This window comes from Neomonachus schauinslandi, chromosome 14 (genome assembly GCF_002201575.2).
Source record: "Neomonachus schauinslandi chromosome 14, ASM220157v2, whole genome shotgun sequence".
Taxonomy (NCBI): Eukaryota; Metazoa; Chordata; class Mammalia; order Carnivora; family Phocidae; genus Neomonachus; species Neomonachus schauinslandi.
The window spans coordinates 66,419,533-66,435,253 of record NC_058416.1 but is presented as its reverse complement, the minus strand read 5'-3'; the positions used below and the strand labels follow the sequence as shown (position 1 = coordinate 66,435,253).

At 49.8% G+C, this 15,721-nt stretch overlaps 1 protein-coding gene across 1 annotated transcript in view; it reads right to left on the bottom strand.

The window, feature by feature from the left end:
* Positions 1-3,418: 3,418 nt before the first annotated feature.
* Positions 3,419-15,721, bottom strand: part of IGLL1 (immunoglobulin lambda like polypeptide 1) — a 35,372-nt gene continuing 23,069 nt past the window's right edge. The window contains exon 3 of the mRNA XM_044921031.1: positions 3,419-3,468. Within this exon, the coding sequence (XP_044776966.1) occupies positions 3,419-3,468 (50 nt within the window). The remainder of the gene's footprint in view (positions 3,469-15,721) is intronic.

Here is a 15,721-nt window from a genome sequence, read left to right as displayed (position 1 = left end):
TTGTTCGGGGCTGGGGGTTGGGGGACCTGTAGCATTCACCACATTTTGGAAAGGCTCTGTGAGCCCCAAAATAGTTAAGAACACTCATTGACATGATCAAATCATAGTCTGATTTTGTGTTTTTTACTTTATTTGTTTCACTTAAATTTGCTTCTATTTTATGTTCGTTGTTGCAATGTTAGACGTGCACTTTTCTCAAATCCTTTTTGAGAAATAGGCAGGGTTATCATTAAGTAAGTACCAGGATATTTGGAGCATATATATTTAATAGTAATATATTGAAAAATTGTGCCTTTTAGTGCCTTTGCCTCTTTTAATTCTTCTAGCTTAAATTTTTCTTTTCCAGATACCATAATTGAAGCCCCTTGCTTTTTTCAATTTGCATCTGCATGAGAGTTGATTTTGCTCAGCATTTTTAACATTTGTGTATATATTTTGCTGTATAACTTATAAACAGCAAAGTGTTGGATTTTATTTTCTGATTCTTTCTGTAATTTTTTTTTATGCAAGAAGTTCTCATATCACAATTTAGAGTAAGGCATAATTTATCTTCATACTTCTGTTTTAATATAGATGAACTCATTTAACCCAAAAAGGCCATGCTCATTTTATGTCCATCTTTAGGAGTTATTCACCATGTGTGGGATATTATTTCTGGGGAGGCTGATGGTCTGCCGTTGGGCACACCTGCTCCTTCCTGCCTTTGTCAGTGCCAGGCTCTGTCCTGATCCCACTCTTAAAGTGGCTTCAGAGCTCTTGGCTCTAACCCGGAGGAATGATGCCACCTCACAGCCCTGTGGAGCTCAGAGGAGATAGAAATACAAACCTGCATGGCAAACTGGGGGCGTAGAGGATTAGTACGCTATTAGTGTTTTCTTGAAATGTTTCTTTAATTTTCTGTTCTTCCTCCCAAAGTTCTTTCAGCATAACTTGGAATAGTATATTGTGGTTTACTTTTTAGGAAACACTGCCAGATGTAGCAAAGAATTAGACCTCACAGATCCATCCCACACTCCCTGAGTGAACGTGTACGGTAATCTGGACAAGCAGCAGGGAACCTGATCTCATAACCCCCATCCCCATCACCTGTCTGTTCCAGGTGGGTCCCCTTGTCAGCCCTCCCCCTTCCTCTGTGGTGGCGGGGAGAAGCACTGTCACAATTGCAGAGATTAGAGAATATGGTCACTCTGACCACTCCTGTGGCAGGTGGGGAAACGGAGGCCATGACTTAGCGGAAGTGAGGTGCTTTAGTGTCAGATCTACCCGGCAGCCGTGGCAAAGAACAATTTCGCCTGTTATAGTGCAGCCTTGGGCAGCTGTTGCCAGGACTTTTCAGGTGGCAAGTGATATAGTCACCATAGGCCAAGTGAATAAAGTGAAAACCAAGTACTCTGTCCGCTCAGAGTTGCTCAGCCCTTGTACAAGTGGACGTCCGCCAACATTACACAAGGTGGATATACATATATATACATACATACACACATTTGCCAGAATGCCAATGCACAGAATTACTGGGGGTGGGGAGAGAGAAGCCCTTTTCTTGTGGGAGAACCCCATCTTCAGTATCTAACAACCCAGGACGCCACATCAGAAGATTGCCTGGTGAGTGTGGAATTGGGGTGTCAGGACATGGACCTATCCTCCTGCACCACAGGCCACACACTTGCACAACACTCAGAATGCTGGTGGGGGGCACTCGCTGAAGACCCTCCAGTGTCCATGGCCTCCTCCCTGGTGGGTGCCTGCCCTCTGAGGTCCAGAGCGCCTTCTGGTGGCGACTTGCAGACACGTGAAAGGCTCTTACGAGCTCTCCAAGTGAAGTGTCTTTCAATCCCTGCTTCCTTTCTCCACCACCCTTATTAGCCAGGCTTCGTCTTCTCCCTGGAGATCACCGGAAGCACCACTGTTTCTGCCCTCTGGACCTCACTTAGGTCTTCCAGGTCCTGGAACCCCTGAAGTGAGAGAGAGTCACAAGCAACCAAGTAATAATGTGCTAATAACGTGTGTAATCTTCACGTTGTCTCATCTTTCAGAAAAGGAAGCTGCACCTTGTGTGGTTCTGGATGGATCTTCTCCTAGGACCACAGGCACCCTCAAAAGTGAAGAGCTGTCCTGGGCTCGTGCTGGGGGGCAACCCCAGTTGCCTTCCTGGAGGCTGGTGGCGATTTGTGTGGGTCTTATAAATAAAACCCAAGGCCTATCCCTCCTTCTGATGGCCCATCTTGGAGTTCCCTGATAGGGGCCTCTCTCTCTGCCCATCTTCCTTTCTACCTGACTGAGCCCTGGAGGGGAGGGACCTGCCACCATGTCCCACAGCGGGCTGGGGACTGGAGCTTGTGCTGTGTGAATGAGACTCCTGCCCGTTCTGCACATTCAGGATGCTTTTCAGCACTCTATCACCTGTTCTTTTCTCCAGACTTGCCAATTTCAAGCCAAGAGCCAGATACCACCTCATCTGCCTTCTCATTCACTCATCCCCACCCCAAAAGTCTGGCCCTTAATCTCTTGATGCCACCTTCTCCTGTCATTTGATTGCTCCTACCCGGGGCTGCTGCCATCCGCTGCTGGCCCACTGCACAGCCCCGTCCCCTGGCCTCCCACCACTGGCCTGACTTCCCCTCTGCCCACTCCCTTCAGCAGCCGGAGTGATCGTTCTCTCAGTCTGATGGGGTCACTCCCTTCCTCAAACATCCCCGTTGGTTTCTATGTAAACCTGTGTTGAGGCCAGCCTGTAGGCCCTTCCTGATGTGACACCTCCTCCTCACCCAGGTCCTCCATGCTCCAGCCACACTGAACCCCTATGTTCCCAAATATGCCTTCCTCTGGTGGGAAGAGCGGAAGGGTGGCCTTCAGGGGGCAACTGTCTCCCACCCACAGAAAGAACATGGGCTGAACATGGGGCATCCGTCTTTAGGGTCAGGTATTCTGAGGCGAGGTTCCCCCACTGTGCCCTTCCCGGCCCTGTGCTGTATTCTAGGTGTCAGGTGCAGCTGGACCAGGGAAGAAGGCCAAGTTTAGGGTGAGGGTCAACACTTCGGTTAGTGGAGAATGAGAAGATAAGAGCAGGTCCAAGATAGGGTGACTGTTGTCCTCTATGTCTCGCTGTGACACTCTCACATCGTAAGACCTGGCATATTTATATATTTCCTAAAAGTGACTTTATAAGCACCCCAAGCACCCCCAACAAAGGTTGTGCCTGAGCCCTCACCCTCCACAGCCTATCTCTTGCCTAAGACAGCCAGGACTCTCAGATCCTCACAGTGACTGAAGCTCACCTCATCCTTGGTTTCTTCCCAGTGTGATGGAACCAGGGGCCAGCAGGAATTTCGAGGTAAATCCAGTTCATAGAAGAGTGAAGTGGAGAAGAGCCTGGAGTCAGTTTCAAGATTGTAACAGGAGACCTTAGTGTTTCGTGTTCTCAGGCACCGATGTTGAGAATGCCGGCAGGAGCCTGTTTCCCCAGGGTACCTGGAGCAGGGGAGTGAAAGGGAGGGAGACGAAGAGACCCGCCAATCCGCGGGGACAGAGGAGAACCGGGGCTGGGGCAACAGCGGGGTCTCCTTGTCTGAGACCTCAGTGCCTTCCAGAGGCTAAGTAGCTGACATGAAGCAAGAGGCCACCAGGGGGCGCCAGGAGCCTGTTCCGCAGAGCTCCCCGGAGCAGGACCCTGCCCCCCGCCTGGTGCTCACCAGCCTATGGGACGGCCAGCAGCTGCCTCCCCTCCCGCCTCTCCACAGGTGCAGATCCAGCACCTCCTTCTGCCCTTTGCTTCAGCCATGCCCCTGGTCTGAAGCCAGGCCTGCCTGGGGGAAGCCCACCGCCAGCTGTGGGGCCACAGGAAGCCAAGCCTGGGGACTCCTACTAGATGCATGGGTGCTACCAGGTTTTTACACATCTCTGCCAGTAACTGATAGAAGAAGAGGGCTGTGAGTGAAAAAGGCTAGAGAGGACCCGAACGAGACAGCCTCACAGCCATCCATGGAGCAGAGTGTGCCAAGTGCAGAACACACATCCTTTCCAAGGACACATGGAACAAAAGTGCACACATGCTGGGCTAGGCCGAAGTACAGATTATGTTCTTGGAATCCAGCACAATGATGCTAGAAACCATAAAAATGTAACAGAAAAAGTGGTGCCTCTTCGCCCCCTAGCCATGATTTACAGGCAGGGACGCCAGCAGATAAGAACGTGTTTCCCATACGCACTCAGGCTCTGCTAATTGAGAAGTTTCCATTCCCAAGAGAAGCATGCTTTCTCCAAGGACGCCCCCTTGGCCACTGTGGGCATCTCGTGCCAGTGCACAACAGGCATGGGTGATCAGCCTGTCGGTGTTGGGGACTGGGAGGAATGTGTCTGGAGCTGGACAGTTCTTGCCAACTACCCCCCTCCTTCAGTCAGAAGTGCTCCTGTCCTAGATCCTCCAGGATGGAGATTTGGGTTACCTCGCTGGACAAGTAACCCGGACTGCTGGGGTGCTTGCTGAAGGCAAAGGGAATACAGAACGGGCAGTGGGAGCAAGAAACCCCAGCTATAGCCAGCGAACAGGCATAGAAAAGAGTAGTTCCCAGCATTTCTTTTCTTGCTTCTACATGAACATACATGCATTTATTTACTTATTTCCTTTATATTTAAAGATTTCATTTATTTATTTGAGGGGGAGACACAGCGAGAGAGGGAACACAAGCAGAGGGAGTGGGAGAGGGAGAAGCAGGCTTCCCGCAGAGCAGGGAGCCCGATGTGGGACTCGATCCCAGGACCCTGGGATCATGACCCGAGCCGAAGGCAGTCGCTTAACCAACTGAGCCACCCAGGCGCCCCCTACTTATTTACTTTTTAAGATTTTATTTATTCAGTTATTTTTAGAGAGAGAGAGCAGGCATGTGGGGGAGAGGGAGGTGGGGCGGGGGGAGGGGCAGAGGGGGAGAGAAAATCTCAACCAGGTTCCACGCCCAGCACGGAGCCCAACACGGGGTGTGCTCTCACAACCCTGAGATCATGACCTGAGCCAAAATCAAGAGTCCGATGCTTAACCGACTGAGCCACCCAGGTGCCCCTACTTTTAAGAGTTTATTTTTTTTAAGTTATCTCTACACCCAACATAGGTCTTGAACTCACAATCCTGAGATCAAGAGTTGCCCACTCGACCAAAAGAGCCAGCCAGGTGCCCCTGCATGTATTTATAACAGCCCCCCTCCATCTCCCTGCAACCTAACGCTAGATGTATTTATAGTGGGTAACCTTTTATTTTGAGATCGGAGTTACAGGATATCAAATGCGTGTGTGTGTGTTGACAAAGATTCTTTCCTTGACCAAACTCTAGTCAGGCTCCTGAACCTTCTCCTAGGCCCATCTGTACACTTCCTTCTAAGATCTGTTTTTGTTTTGTTTTTAAAGTAGGCTCTACACCCAAGGGGAGCCCAACACAGGGCTTGAACTCAAGGCTGAGATCAAGAGTTAGATGCTCTCGGGCTCCCTGCTCAGCAGGGAGTCTGCTTCTCCCTCTGACCCTCCTCCCCCTCATGCTCTCTATCATTCTCTCTCTCAATAAATAAATAAAAATCTTTAAAAAAAAAAGTCAGATGTTCAACTGACTGAGCCACCCAGGTGCCCCTAAAATCTGTTTTTCCCCCCAAGATTTATTTATTTTAGAGAGAGAGAGCTTGAGTGGGAAAGGGAGAGGGAGAAAGAGAGAGGCAGACTCCCTGCTGAGCACAGACCACCCCCCAACGCAGGGTTCAATCTTACGACCCTGAGATCATGACCTGAGCCGAAATCAAGAGTCAGACACTTAACTGACTGAGCTGCCCAGGCATCCCATCTAAAATCTGTTTTTCAGCAAGAACTCTCCAAAGTCAATTTTACCAGAATCCTGCACTCTCGATATTGATTGGGTTCCTCATCCTCTGCCATCCCCCAGGTGAGGTCTGATCGCCCTGGCCTGTCTTCAGCAAAGAATCCAGTTAGGGTCAGGTCAGCCAGAATCCGCCTTACCCATGGTGTCCGCTGTTAGTAATCTTCCATCCACTGCCCCTCACCCTGCTCTTTGGTAACAAATGCGCTCTTGCCCATGCTGTGTTTGAATTGAGCCTGGCTCTATGCTAAGTCTCTTTCCCCCTATTGCAGTAGTTCCTGGATAAAACCTGTTTTTGCCACTTTAATTTGTTGACCTTAAAAATAAGGCAGTCACTGTTATTTTACCAGCAAAAACGGCATTACGTACAGCAGAGAATTGTAATTTGGGATAAGTTAGCTATGGCAGAAATCATAGGCCAGTCCAGCAAACAAAGCAGAGGAACATTATTTCATGGAAAAGAAAGAGGAACTTGGGAAGGATTGTTTTAAATCAAAATCCAATGGAGAAAGGCAAGAGTTCAGGGTGATGGCCATTTTTCCCTGCCTGAGTTGCTGGGGTAGTCTATTTTTTGTAGGAAATTTATTTTTTTTTCAAGATTTTATTTATTTATTTGACAGAGAGAGACATAGCGAGAGAAGGACCACAAGCAGGGGGAGTGGGAGAGGGAGAAGCAGGCTTCCTGCTGAGCAAGGAGCCCGATGTGGGGCTTGATCCCAGGACCCTGGGATCATGACCTGAGCTGAAGGCAGATGCTTAACGACTAAGCCACCGAGGTGCCTCTTTTTGTAGGAAATTTAATGTACGTCTTTTCCTGTGGGCCTGTAACTGATGATTCTTTCCTATTGAGGATTCTTCTTTGCGGGGAGCGGGTAGTCTGTAATTGACAACTTTTGAGTCAAGTGGTATGACACCAGAGCTTCCCTCTTCTGGCTTCCTGACTCCATCTCAGTGAGGTTTTCTTTATCAATTTTCACAGTTCCTTCTTTTTGACCAAGATCTTTCTCTGAAAGCATTGCTGATCAAGTCAGGTTTTCTTAAATTCGTTGGCCTTTTGTCCCTTGGTGCCAGGAAGGACCTTCCCTGGGTGTCATGTATCACATTAGAGAGAAATTGTACCTACTGGAAACCTACTGAGATCATGTTCGAGTAACAAGAAGGGGGAGCAGGAGAACTCTCAGGCACTCCCCATCTGTAGTCCATACTTACTGAGATTATAAGCACTGGAGATCATCTCCTCCTTGGGTACCTCGTTTTTACAAAGGTTTGACAGCCAACAAGTACAGAATCAAAAGTCACAGGACAATTCCAACTGCATGATGATCCTAAGGTTTCAGAGTCCTGAGACCTAGGTCTGAAAGCAGCCAACTGAAAATATTTGTTGGCACTTATTCTGACTTAGGGGAGAAAAGTTCCCTTTGTGGAGGCAAACTTGGAGTCACGTATGCCTCCTGGAAGTCTCCATTTAAAGCAGCCATGAAAGCAGAATAATGTTTGCTGCAAGAGCACCCTTACTTGCAATTAGCCAAGTGCGTCTGAGACGATGTAATACAGGCATAAATGTGAAGCAGTAGCTGATGAATTTTTTGCAAAACAGCAAAACTTCAAAGACATTTTAGAACAGTATTGTTATCTCAAACTGGAACAGAATGTATTTAATGAAGAAATTCAGAAACCATGAACTTGTATAAGAATCCAGAGTCATTCCATGGTCCAGATGAAAAAGAGAAACTTCTGTGAATCTGGAACCTTCTATCAGGCCTGGTCTGGATATCTTGGCAAAGTGGTCTCGTCAGATGACGTCTGCTTCAATTCCAGGTCACCAGATGCCGTGCGGGTCCAGTGAAGGTTTGGTGCTTTCTTTACACGTTATGTGAATCCAAGAGTCTGTTCCCTGGAGTTCGGTGGCACAAGGGGTGGTTAGCAGTACCTGATAAGGACCTTTCCAGCAAGGCTGACGAGTCTTTCTGGAGGTGTCTTTTCCAACAGACAAAATCTCCAGGTTGCAAGGCATGATGCTTAAGATCTTCATCTCCTGCGAGTGCACGGTGGACAGACTGCTCCTACCGAAGCAGTTATTTTTAACAGAAGCAACTAAACCTTCACAATACCAAAATATATCTTCTATCAATTGTGGGTCAAAGGAGACAGGCACCAAGTGCATTTGATGTCTTGGGACTATCTCAAAGGGTGAGAGTCTACAAGTTCCAAAGGGGGTAGATCTGAGATTTAGAAGGTCCAATGGCAATGCTTTTGGCCATGTATTTGCAGGGTCTCTACGAATTTTGCCAGTCCTGTCTTTTTTTTTTTTTTAAAGATTTTATTTATTTATTTGACAGAGAGAGACACAGTGAGAGAGGGAACACAAGCGCGGGGAGTGGGAGAGGGAGAAGCAGGCTTCCCGCGGAGCAGGGAGCCCGATGCGGGGCTCGATCCCAGGACCCTGGGACCATGACCTGAGCCGAAGGCAGACGCTTAACGACTGAGCCACCCAGGCGCCCCGTCAGTCCTGTCTTAATAGTGCCATTAGTGTGTTCAACTAACCCTGAAGATTGAGGATGGTATTCATCACGAAGTGTGGTAAAACCAGCCAAAGACACTTGCTGAAGCACCTGGTCGGTAAAATGGGTTCCCTGGTCACCATGAAGTTCTACAGGGGTTCCCCTGATAGGGATAATCTTTTCTAAGAGAATTTTAGCTGCAGAAGAAGCAGCGGTCTGTCTACAAGGGACTAGTGAGAAATCATACAAACCATGACTAAAACATATTCCTATCCACGAGACTGGGGAAGCTGTATGAAATCCATTTTCCAAACCTCTAATGGTCCAATGGGCAGTTCAACGTGTCTGGGAGCAGTTTAAACAGGGTTCCCCAGACTGTACTTTGGACAGTAGGGACAAGTGAGGTAGGCAGTTTCTGCAGCCTTATTAATATTTCCCCACCGATACTGGTTCATGAATGCCATAATTTTGTCAGTACACCAATGGTTTAACGTATGTACAGTTATAGGTAGTGGAAAATTTAGCATTTCTGATCAGGCCGGATTGTTATTTCATCCAAATCAGAGGTCTCACTGTTTATAAATCAGACAGCTATTAGATTTCCAATTTCGTTTTTCCTTTTTTGGGGCCGATTGTTGGGTGTCAGTTTTTCCAAATTATCATTTGGAAAAACACCTCTTTGGACCACGACGGAGGTTTGGCTATTGGTTTTCTCTTTCTTTCTTTCTTTTTTTTTTAGAGAGAGAGAGTACACATACAGGGCAGGGGGAGGAGCAGAGGGAGAGAGAGAATCCCAAGCAGACTCCCTGCCAAGGGCGGAGCCTCACACAGGGCTCGATCCCACAACCCTGAGATCATGACCCCATCCTGAATCAAGAGCCGGATGCCCAACCAACTAAGCCACCCAGGTGCCCCAGGAGAGAGAGAATCTTAAGCAGGCTTCACACCCAGCAAGGAGCCCAATGAGGGGCTCAACCTCACAACACTGAGGTCACGATCTGAGCAGAAATCAAGAGTAGAACGCTTAACCTACTGAGCCACCCAGGCACCCCTTGGCTGGCTTCTTTGATTACCATTGTCAAATTCTAGAAAATTATTTCTCCCTTTTGATACTTCCTAAGAAATCTTGGCTCCCAAAATGAGGAGGAGCAGAACTAAGGAGAAAAGGGTGGGCATCTCACAAAGGACCTAAGCAAAAGGGGATAGGTTCTGAGACAGGAATCTTTCAAGGCTTATTAGAGCCCCCCACTATTTGAACTGCTTCAGTATTCTGAGGCAGGAGCTGCTTTATAGCAGTGGGGTTGAGCATCAAGAGTGTAGCTCCAGTGTGAATAATAACGGATTTATTGCCAAATTGGAGCGCTGTTTCTCTGAGCCCATTAAGAGGGAGGACTGGGGATGGCCCCATCGTTGGGACTTAGGAGGACACTGGAGAAGCTGGCTAGAGAGCTGAAGGCACCTGGAGCACTTCAGTTTGTAACAATCTTTTCCTCCATGTCCTGGCTCTTTGCAGTGAGGAGTGGACATAGTTTCCCATTCCATCCTAGTCCTTTTAACTAAAAGAGAAAGATCCCAGTTCAGCCCCAAAAGAAACATGGAGTTAAGGCTCTCCGAGGGTTTTCAACATCTAAAGGAAGACCAGGATTGTTTTCTTTGAAAACAAGCGCACACTGATTACAACAGTCACAAACAGGTTCATCAGCTTTGCGTGCAAAGCCTGAATTTCGTTCCCATCAACAGGCTTACAAAAAGCTACTGCAATTGCTCAGTGGAGGTTGTCAGCGAGTGTTCTACCATTTTCACCAAAAGTTAGGTTTTGTTTTTCTCTCTCAGGATGTTCCCTTTGGGCAAGTTTCCTCCCCCGATGTTTGGCCTGGCCCTCACCAAGAAGCACTGGACTGATGCCTCTAAATCTGAGAAATCAGGTTGGTAAGTTTGAATAACTCTATTATTACATCCCTCAGCAAACCTATGGGAGTCCTCCCTTGCTTTAGGAAACTCTTTGATTCTGGCCCCAAATCCAGCCATAGTCAAGAGAACAGAAGATATTTGGGATTTATTTGGATGCTCAGAAAGTTTAGCTTAAAGGGACAGTTTCAAAGGAGGAAGAAGAGGGAGAGGTTCCGGGAATTTTGACAGGATAATTGGAATGGGGAAACAAGGACATCGAGAAGGTGCAGACGGGAAGGAGGATGGTGGCACCAGAAGTGGGGTGTGAGCATAATAAGGTGCCTGCAGTGTGTTTGGAGACAAAACAGGGAAAAGAGACCTCAGAAGCCTTTTTGTCTTTGCCTCAGTCTAGACATTGTATCTTGCAGAGAGGTAATTTTAGATTCCTGATAATATTTGGAAGCTTCAAAATACCAATCAAAATAGGCATCGCGTGCAGTGGGGACAATTTCAAAGGCATGGCTGCCCAATTCAGTTTTGAGAAAAGGAAGTTTAGGGAGACTGAAAATTCCCCATAATGGCCAGAGTGGCCTCCAATTTCCCATAATGACCATGGCTGTTCTAAATGACTTTGAGTTAAGTCAGCCCATTTAGTTAGAAATGTGCGTGAGGAGGGGCGCCTGGGTGGCTCAGTCGTTGCGCATCTGCCTTCGGCTTGGGTCATGGTCTCAGGGTCCTGGGATCGAGCCCCACATGGGGCTCCCTGCTCCGCGGGAACCCTGCTTCTCCCTCTCCCACTTACCCTGTTTGTGTTCCCTCTCTCGCTGGGTCTCTCTCTGTCAAATAAATAAAGCCTTTAAAAAAAAAATGTGCGTGAGGAGGGACCACAGTTCTTAAATAACACTGGCCTGGGTCCCAGAAGGGGAGGGCCCTCTTAAAGCATTTTGAGGATTGGGATCCCATTTCTTTTTTTTTTTTTTTTTAAGATTTTATTTATTTATTTGACAGAGAGAGAGAGACACAGCGAGAGAGGAAACACAAGCAGGGGGAGTGGGAGAGGGAGAAGCAGGCTTCCCGTGGAGCAGAGAGCCTGATGCAGGGCTCGATCCCAGGACCTGGGACCATGACCTGAGCCGAAGGCAGACGCTTAACGACTGAGCCACCCAGGCGCCCCTGGGATCCCATTCCTTAGAGGTTTTTTTTCCTAGAGCAGAAAAAAAAATTCATCAACAGTACAGTTCCAATAGGAACAGCCTGGTTCCAGAAGGAATCAGACCAAGAGCTAGAACAGTTTCAATAGAAATAGTCAGGTTCTAAAAAGGAGTTAGACCAAAGGCCACACAAGTACTCTCAGAAAGGAGAAAGCTCTACAACAGATCCCAAATGAAGCCTGGAGAGCTCAAAATACAGAAGGAGGAGTTCAAAATCCCGGAGAGACTTACCCTTAAACTCCAGGGTCAGCAAGAAAGCAGTGAGCTCTGTGGGTCCCAGCACCTGTTTGCTCACAAGCCTCAGAGTTGTTGGGGGTCTTTTCTGGATCCCACTTCTGATCTTCAAGTAATGTTGACCTTAAAAATAAAGCAGTTTATTTTAGCAGCAAAAGTGGGTTTGCTAGGGAACTACAATTTGGAACAAGCAAACTAGGGCAAAAACCACAGGCTAGTCGAACAAACAAAGGAGAGAAACATCACCATATGGAGGAGGAGGAAGTTGGGAGAGATTGTTTTGAAGGAGAGCACACTGGAGAAAGGCAAGAGTTCAGGGTGATGATGGTTTCTCATTGGCTGAGTGGCTGGGGTGGTCAATTTCTTGTAGGAGATGCTGTGTACAGCTTTCTCTGTTGGGGCCTGTAATTGATGATTCTTTCCTGTTTATGCTTCTCTTGGGGGTCTGTAATTGACAACCCTTGAGTCCAGCGGTAAGTCAGCTCCTGCCATTCCATTTCAGCAAGCTTCCCCTTTATCAATTTTCACAAACTTCTGTTCAGCTCCGGTTGTTCTGTGTGTGTGTGTGAACTAGGAGAAGAATGAACGTCACCTACATACATTCTCACTTGCTCACACACGCAGACACCTGCACACACTCACACCCCCACTCACACACTCTCAGAGTGATATTTCCTCCACCCCTCATACTCCTGTACAAGCCTCACACTCTTTCACTCTCATTCATTGGTCCTCTGGAGCCAAGGGATGATCCGTGCTATATATGGAAGAACCTCGGGTTTAGGAAGAGAACCCCACACAGGATGGGAACCTGATGGGAGGGTGGGCGAGGCTGGCGATGACCCGCGCGCCTTGATGGGAGGAGGGGTTCCTTGGGCTCCCGGACCCTTCTGCCTTCAACTCCGGCTGCCCTGCTCACGACGGAGGAGCGACCTGGAGAGGGCCCCCTCTCTCGGCACACCGCTGGCCCAGCTTCTGCCCAGAGTGTGGGTCCCAGGGGGCTCGCCCTGCACCATCCGGCTCTAGCCACCATTAATCTCGCCCGGGCTCCCGGACCCGCCTCACCCTCATCGGCCACCAGGGGTCTCTGTCCCCTCGCTAGATCCTGCGCGCGGACCCAAACAAGCGGAGACCAGGACCGTGGGGTGGGCTCAGGGACCTCCGAGTGACGCCACGGGAAACTGAGGCTCGAGAGTCCAGAGTCAAACTAGGCGGGGCAGAATGGAGACCAGGATGGTGGGGCTTAGTGACCGCCGATTGACGCCTAGGGGTTTTACCGGGGGTTCTCAATGCCGCGGGGGGATGCGCACCGCGGGGGCAGCAACCTGCGAGCGTCAACAATCCAAGGAAGGGCGCGAACATGGGGAACGGGGGCCGTGACCTGTCTCCGGGCTGCAAATGAGTCTGGCTGCTCCGGAGAGCCGGCTGATGCTCAGAGTAAAAGTGACCATAGACGCCCCGTGTCCCCGCAGTTGCAGGACGCCCTGGGTTCCTGCGGTTCCAGGTCTGGTGCGCGCCCCCCAGAAGCGCTGGTGTGTGCACCGGGGACGCGGGATTCCCTGGCCCAGTGTTTGTGAAGGAGGAACCGGAACTGCCCCAATGTTCATCCATCTACTAGGATGGCCAGTACCGTGCTGTCTACTCACACACAGAGGCATCCAGCTCAGTGGTTAGATCCCAGTCGTTATCTGTGTAGCAAGTTAGAAGGAGCACGATATGTCGACGTGATGTTTGGGTACATTTGAAAACTTGGAATAAAATGTAAGGTGCTCAGCCTAAACCGCAAGACCCCAGAGACATGCTGGCTCCCTCTCCTGCCTCCTGCCCTTCCTTGGATGGGGCCACACTGGCCTTCTTGCTATTCCTGCAATTCGTCAGGCACACCCCACCCCAGGGCCTTTGCACTTACTGTTCCTTCTGCACTGAGCACTCTTCCCCAAGCACCTTCCTGGGCTGGTCCTCTCACTTCCTTCACGAGTGGCCTCTCCTGATCATCCGTCTAAACTAACAGTTGTCACTCTGCCCCCCTTAACCCCTTCTTTCCCTAAGGAACTCATCACACCACATATTAGAGCAGAACGTGTTGTTTGTTCTGGCCTTTGTCACCCTCTGGAACTTTGCTCCGGGACTTGGTGTCTGAGGCCACAGCCATGTTCAAGCCCTACAGCAATGCCAGTCTTCGCAGCAGATCAGTTTCTACCTGGGGAATGAATGACATTGGGTTTCTTTCCAGAAAGTAGGGAGTACATGGGACTAGGGGGCAAGGGCAGGAACAAGGGGAGTCCAGCTTGACCATTTGTTTTTCTTTCTTTTTTTTAAAGATTTTATTTATTTATTTATTTTGAGGGAGAGAGAGAGAGAGCACGCGAGTGCAGAAGTAGGGGGAGGGGCACAGGCAGAGGGAGAAGCAGACTCCCAACTGAGCAGCAAGCCCGATGGGGCTCCATCCCAGGACCCTGGGATCATGACCTGAGCCGAAGGCAGACGCTTAACCTGCCTAGCCACCCTGGTGCCCCAACCAGTTCTTTTTCTTCTCTTAGTGAAAGATCTGAGTTGGTTGACCACAGGTTAGGATTTGGTGCTTCTGTGTGTGCCATATCTGTCAGTGTCCTTGGTATTTTTGTGTCCCCCCCATCTAGCGTGGAGGAGACCCCTCCCAGGGACTCTCTGGTCTGGGAATTCCTCTTCCCCGAGGTACCTTCTTCCTCATGGGGGGCTGTGCACCCTCTGTGTGAGGGAGGTGGGGTAAGAGCCTGCCAGCTCCTCTGCCCCAGCCCCTCCCCTGGGTTCTGGCAGGGTCCTGGGAACTGGGGTGTGTGTGTGTGTGTGTGTGTGTGTGACAGGACACTGTACAGGGACATTCGGGATACCTTGGCCAGGAATGTATCTGGGACACTGTGTGGCCCATGGGGGACAGTCAGGGGAGTTTGTGACATCCTCGTGTGGGTGACACCTCTGCGCCGTGCACGGTGACCTCCTGGCTGGGCTCCTGATCACTGGGCCATCAACTCCTGATAGGCCCAAGCTCCTCTCCTCAGGTGTGGACCTGAGGCCCCTTGGGGAAGGGACCTGGCATGTGAGGTGTGGGGTAGTGGGCTCACTCTGCTCCCCCAGGCCTGGAAGGGGGAGTGGCAGGAGGGGAGGGTGAAGATGGTTTCTCCTTGGCTGAGTTGCAGGGGTAGTGGATTTCTTTTTTTTTTTTTTTTTAAGATTTTATTTATTTATTTGACAGGGAGAGACACAGCGAGAGAGGGAACACAAGCAGGGGGAGTGGGAGAGGGAGAAGCAGGCTTCCCGCAGAGCAGGGAGCCGGATGCGGGACTCGATCCCAGGACCCTGGGACCATGACCTGAGCTGAAGGCAGATGCTTAACGACTGAGCCACCCAGGCGCCCTGAGGTAGTGGATATCTTACAGAAGATTCAAAGTAGGTCTGGTCCTTTTGGGGCCTGTAATCATTCTTTTCTGTTGATGGTTCTTCTGTTGGGATCTGTAACTGACCATGCATCCTGTAATTGACATTGAGTGGTAGGGTTCCCCTTTCCAGCCTCCCCTTCTATCCTCCAGAGTCTGCTTTAGTGAGGTTTTCCTTTACTGATTTGCACAATGACAAGTGTCAACTGAGCCAGGATGTGCTTAAATGTGCTTCAGTTCCACAGCCCAGAAACAATGCTGAGTCTTAGGGTACAGGTCACGGGGCTGGAGCCCAGTGGAGAGGGGGGGCCCCCCTCGGGGCCAAGGACATTTGAGCACCATGTGAGAAAGAGCACTGAGCCTTGAGGCAGGTAGCCGGGCTCACAGTGTGACCCAGACAAGCCTTTCACCCCCTGTGGGCCTCGGTTTCTCCTGTGAAAGCTGGGTGTGTGGAGCCCAGACCTTAGAGACTTTCCCAGTGACCCCCACCCCTAGCTCCTCTCTGGCTCCTGGGGCAGCCAGGACCCCTGATGGGCCTGACAGCCCAGGCTCTGAGACCCTCCCCGCCAGGGTAGAGGCACGAGGCCCTGCTGCTGGAGGTCTCCCCTCCAACCTCCACAT